Below are 6,005 nucleotides of genomic sequence, written 5' to 3' on the forward strand. Positions count from 1 at the left end.
GCATACAGCAAACTAGAAAATATAAAAACAATTAAAAAAAACCCAAATAGAATCATTCTTTCATTCCTATTTGATCAGAGCTAGATCATATTGCTCAATGGGTCCAGGCCTGCCGGCAGAGGCAGGTTTTCACAGCTCTCTGGAAGGCTAAGAGGGTGGGGCAATGCAGATCTCAGGGGCAGAGCTGCCACAGAGAAGGTCCTCCCACGCGGCCCCATCAACTGACACTGTCTAGTCAATGGGACCTGAAGAAGGCCAACCCTGTGGGTCCTAATTGGTCACTGGAAGGTATGATCCCATAAGTAGTCTAGCCCTAAACCATTTAGGGCTTTATAGGTGATAAACAACTCCTTAAATTGTATCCAGAGACCGATTGGAAGCCAGTGCAGCTTGTGCAGTTGCATTCTGGACTAATGGTAATCTCCAAACACTTTTCAAGGGTAGCCCCATGTAGAATGCATTGCAGTAATCGAGCTGTGAGGGCATGGGTGACTGTGAGTCCAAATAGGGCTGCAACTGGCGCACAAGACGAACCTGTGCAAAAATCCCCTTAGCCACAGCTGAGATGTTGCTCCAATCTCAGCTGAGGGTCTAGGAGGATGCCCAGATTGCAGACCTGTTCTGAAGGAGTTAATCCCCCCCCCTGCCCCTGAATCAGGTATGGACAGGTGGAACAGTCCTTTGGAGGCAATGCTGGCAGCCAGTCTTGTCGATATTGAGTTTGAGCTTGTTGACTCCAATCCAGCCTCCAGGCACCGACACATCATGTCCACTGCTTCAATGAATTGACACTGGCTGGAGATATAAAACTGGGTATTTTCAGCATATTGTTGGAACTTCACCCTGTGTCATCAGATGATCTCACCCAGTGTTTTCATGTAGATGTTAAATAGGAGGGGGGGGGAAACTGTCCCCTGAGGCACCCCACAAAAGAGGGGTCAACCAGAGAAGTAGGAGGAGAACCACCATGATACAGTGCCCCCCACTCCCAGCTCCCCCAGTTTTTACAGAAGGATACCATGGTCAATGGTATTGAAAACCACTGAGAGGTCAAGGAGCACCTGGATAGGGGAATGGCCCCTATCCCAGGCTCACCAGCGATCATCCATCAATGTGACCAAAGCAGTTTCAGTGCTGTAGCCAGGCCTGAAATAAAAATGATAAGGATCAAGATAATCGGCTTCATCCAATGACTGCAGGAGTTGGAGTGCCACCACTTTCTCAAAAACCTTTCCTATAAAATGGAGGTTGGAGACAAGATGATAGTTTTTTAAATCAACTGGATCCAGGGAAGGTTTCTTGAGGAGCGGCTTCACAGCAGCCTCTTTCAAAGTGTTGATCAATGCCTGGATCCAGCCTCATGTCACTTCCCTAGTGGCCAAAACCAGCTAGGAGGGGCAGGGGTCCAATAAGCAAGTGGAGGAACTCATTGCTCCCATGGCCTTGTCCACTTCATCAGGTATCACTGGATCAAACTCGTCCCACACAATTGTCCCCATCAATTCAGTCAGTACTGTCCAATTGGAGTCCAGGTCCTTCTGAATCTCAGTGACTTTATCTGCAAGAAACTGAACGAATTCTTCAGCTCTGCCCTGGCTCAACCACTCCCTCTGTATCAAGAAGGGAGTGGGTCAACCTAAAAAAGGCAGCTGGATGTGATTTTGCAGTCGCAATAGGTGCGGGAAAATGTGAACATTTGGCCGCCCTTAGATAAATCCTAATAAAGGCTCTTAACTGTGTCTGGTTGGATTCAGATTTACTGGCCCTACAGCACCGCTCTAGATGTCTCTTTTGGCATTTCAGCTTCTTGGTAAACTAAGGAGCTCTCCTGGATCCACTGCCATGGAGAGGTTGCAAAGGCACAATCTGGTCCAATGCTCCCGATGAAGCTCTATTCCAAATCATTATTAGGGACTCCGTCAGATTGTGGGCAAGAGAGTCAGGTATTTCCCCAAGCACCCCCTGAAACCCTTCTGAGTCCATTAGGCATCTTGGGCTGAACCACCTAATCAGTTCTGCCTCCCTGCGTTGAATGATTGGTGTCCTAAAGTCAAGCCTTAACAGGAAATGATCTGACCATGACAAGTGAAAACTGTATAAATCCCTTAATATTGGATTATGATTCCACTGCCCCGAGAGAAACACCAAGTCAGGTGTGTGTTCTCCCTCATGAGTTGGACCCTGTACTACTTGGGTCAGGTCCATGGTTGTCATGGAAGTCATGAACTCCTGTGTTGCCTCTACGGTTGGCCAAGCGACAGTAGGTTGAAGTCCCCCAGAACTATGAGCCTGGGGATCTCCACCATCAGCTTGGCTACCGCCTCTTGTAGCACAGGCAGGATTGTTGCAACACAGCTGGGAGGCAGTACGTTAGCAGCAAGCCCACCTGAAGCCCTAGGTCCAATCTCAAGAGAAGAGACTCTCACCCAACAATCTTGGGTGCAGGGATCCTGCGAGAGCTAAGAGTCTTCTGGACAATGACTGCCACTCCTCTGCACCTTTCCTGGAGTCGTGGCTGATGCAGCACCTGAAACCCACCTGGGCACATCTCCATAAGAGAGGAACACCTCCCTTATGGGCCAGCCAGTTTACGCCTGCCAGGTCAGCCCCCTCATCCAGGAGTATATCCCAGACCAGGGGGCTCTTGATAACAATTGACCAGGCATTGAGTAGCAGCAGTCTGAGGCCAGGGTCCTAACTTCCCCTGTCATCAGCTCTATGGGGAGAGCTTGATGAATCAAGATCAGAGGGGCCAGAACAAATAATCACTGTAAGATAACAAGTCCTTTGTTCCTGAGAGCAGCCTACTCCCCTGCTCCTGCCTTATCTGCCTCTCCCAGTCATAACTGTAATGCTCCGGCTCTCTATCCCCCTCAGAGATCCCACCTCACCAACCCTCTTCCTCTCCGGCTGGCCCGGACCCATATTCACACCAGGTCGGGAAGTATGGGCAGGCTTCCCCCTGCTTCTGTTAACACATTCAGCGAGGGGAGGGGCACTGCCTCTCTCCCCTGGCTTTACCATTCTTCCTACTCACTCTCTCCAGCACAGACACTCCCAACAGTAAAATATCAATATAATAGTAGAGAATGGAATTCATACAACATATATAAAAATAAGGAACAGCAGCTATATAACAATGTCTTCCAACCAGCTAGGGCTGAGTTAAAAGATGGTATAGATATAACGATGATTGGAGCAATGATGCTTCTTACATGTAATATAAGTCTAAGGTTTTTCTCACTGAAAACCAAGATCTAGGCAAAGATGGTACAAGCTCCAGGAAAACAGAAGTACTCAATGTAGTGAACAAAGTAGGTGAGTCAACAAGATTGCTAAGATTTAACCTCAGACCCATAAGACAATAAAAAATATCTGTGCCAAAATCCATAAGGGGATGGGAGGTTATAACTATAACCATTAGAGCCAATGCTCTAAAGTTCTTAAAGTTCTAGCCCACAAACTGCATCCCACAGTAAAGGTCTTCAGTTAAAAAGAGAGGGGGCTGTAAACAAAGGGCTCTCGCTGCCATCTTCCCCATCTGTCTTCACTGCAACCGAGGTGGAAGAAGACAGCATAATAGCAGCTGAGGCAGCAGCAATGGCCAAGCCCTCAGCATTAGCAAAGTCCTAATAGCGGCAAGGCCCCAGCGATGTAAGTTCACTTTTCGGCCCAGGGAGAGCCCTCTGTGTTCTCAGTCCTCCGTGCTTATCTGCTACCTCCCGCAACTTCCTCCTAATTTTTAGCCATTGCGCATACAAGCTGCACCATTCCCGACGACCAGGCTTTGCTCCTAGCATCCCCGTTGTCCCTGGCATTCTCATGTTAGGTCTTCTTGGATCTCCCTCCTCACTTCTGTCCATCTTCTGGTCTTTGTCAAAGGATCTAGATTGCAGAGGATGGTTGTTACTCACTATTCAAGATGGGGGCAGCGGATCACCACTGGTTTCCCTCCTAACCTCCTTCAATCACCTAGGTTATGCTGATGGATAAGGGCTGCAGAGGGCAACTATTTAATTCAGTTCAGGTCAATGCACTTGAAGTTTCTCTCTGGAATTTGACCAGTCGGATCTATTTTTACTTTCCTCTTTCACAACCTTTCCTTTTGGGCCTCTTGGCTTTTAAGAAGCTTTTTGGCTTGTAAAACGTAGCTAAAAGCAAATTGGTAGCCTCACTATATGTGCTAATGTAAAAAATAAGATATGGATTAGAAATTGGTCAAAAGTGATTTGAAAATGTAAAAGAAAAGGAAAAACCTCTTTAAATTATGGAAGAATTTGTATTTATTTATATGGCTGCTCATCATGCCCTATTGATTTCTCCCCACATTTCTTCCCAGTGAGTAATCACTTTCCCGACCAATTTGCATTCAGAGGTTGTGGTGCTCCATTATTGAAGGCTCTTAAGAAGAGACCGGACAGCCATTTGTCTGGAATAGTATAGGTTAGTGATGGCGAACCTGTGGCAAGGGTGCCACAGGTGGCACATGCAGCCATATCTGCTGCCACGTGAGCTGTTGCCCTAGCTCAGCTCCAATGTGCAGGCGTATGCCAACCAGTTGATATTTGATTGACACAGAGGCTCTGGGAGGGCATTTCCAGCTTCCAGAGGGCCTCTGGGGACTGGGGGAGAGCGTTTTTACCCTCCCCTGGCTCCAGGGAAGCCTTTGAAGCCTGTAGAGAGCAAAACACGAGCCTACTGGGCCCAACAGAAGTTCGGAAACAGGCTGTTTCCGGCCTCCAGAAGGACTCTGGGAGGCGGGGGAACCTGTTTTTGCCCTCCCCAGACATAAAATTATGGGTATGGGCACTCACGCATGCACGTTAGCGCGTGCCCATGCTCTTTCAGCACCTGAAGGAAAAAAGGTTCGTCATCACTGGAATGGGTTCTCCTGCTTGAGTAGAGGGTTGAAGAGCTCCAAGGCCCCTTCTAACTTGGTTATTCTGTTATTTCTTCTTCTAATTCTTTTTTTATGATTAAGCTACTGATCAAATCATAGCTGCAGGGAAGGCCCCTTATAGATTGCAAGCTTGTGATCATCACTAGTAGCATTACCATAACCAATTATTTGTGGCTTGCCAAACAGCACTGAAACAAAACAAGTGAAATTCCACGATACTCAGAAGAAACAACATTACTTCTCATCCAGTGCATTTAATTGATTTTACTCTGCACCATCAGCTATTACTCAAGTAACCAAAAAATGCATTCTACTCCCCCCATCTCTCTCTCCCTCTCTCCCTCCTTCCCCCCTCTCCCTCTCTTTCCCTCCCTTCCTCCACTCTCCAGAAAAGGACAATGTTAGGCACAGTTAAGATACTGCAGAACCCTTAAAAAACCCATATTCTAGAAGGATTCACCCGTTATGTAGGTCATCTTGGTGTGAATAAAGGGCATACATCACATTTGTTGTTTATCCCTGTAGCTTATTTGTACTGGCCTGTGAATTTCCCATGTGTTAGACTCAGCTTAATTAGCATCATCTTCCCTTCCCCAAAACTCATCACCAGTAGGCAGCTGATACTTTGCAAAATTTTCTTGCAGAAAACTGTTGCAGCTGGTGCAGTAGACAGACTGACGGACACCAGCAAATACACGGGTTCTCACAAGGAACGCTTTGATGAAAGTGGCAAAGGCAAAGGGATAGCTGGGCGTGCAGAACTGGCTGACCAGAGTGGCTACGTTGGGGCTTATAAGGGAGCTGGGACTTACGATAAGAGCCATTAAATGAGGAATGGGGCCTCCTGGAAACTCTGACTGTCCTCCTTGGCCTTGGAATGACATGCCAATAAACACCTGCTCTTATATTGTTGTGTTTAGTGTTTGTGAGATTATAAGTGATTGGTGTCTAAATAAGGAAAGGGTTAGAATTGTTCCCTTATTTTGGAACATTCTTCACTATCTACCACATCTACTTCACAAGGCACAGAAAAAAGATGACATCATTTTAACGCTTATGCCTTATTTCCTTTCATTGTCATAATTGAAAACACAAAAGTTTCTTA

The 6,005-nt window shown here is 46.9% G+C and overlaps 1 protein-coding gene across 3 annotated transcripts in view; it reads left to right on the top strand.

Moving 5' to 3' along the window:
* Positions 1 to 5,780, top strand: part of TPPP2 (tubulin polymerization promoting protein family member 2) — a 37,448-nt gene extending 31,668 nt beyond the window's left edge. For all 3 annotated transcript variants that reach the window (XM_070726734.1, XM_070726739.1, XM_070726738.1), the window contains one exon: positions 5,545 to 5,780. In XM_070726734.1, coding sequence (XP_070582835.1) covers positions 5,545 to 5,727 — 183 coding nt within the window. In that variant the 3' untranslated portion in view covers positions 5,728 to 5,780. The remainder of the gene's footprint in view (positions 1 to 5,544) is intronic.
* The last annotated feature ends 225 nt before the right edge of the window (positions 5,781 to 6,005 follow it).

This window comes from Erythrolamprus reginae, chromosome Z (genome assembly GCF_031021105.1).
Source record: "Erythrolamprus reginae isolate rEryReg1 chromosome Z, rEryReg1.hap1, whole genome shotgun sequence".
In the NCBI taxonomy this organism is placed as follows: Eukaryota; Metazoa; Chordata; class Lepidosauria; order Squamata; family Dipsadidae; genus Erythrolamprus; species Erythrolamprus reginae.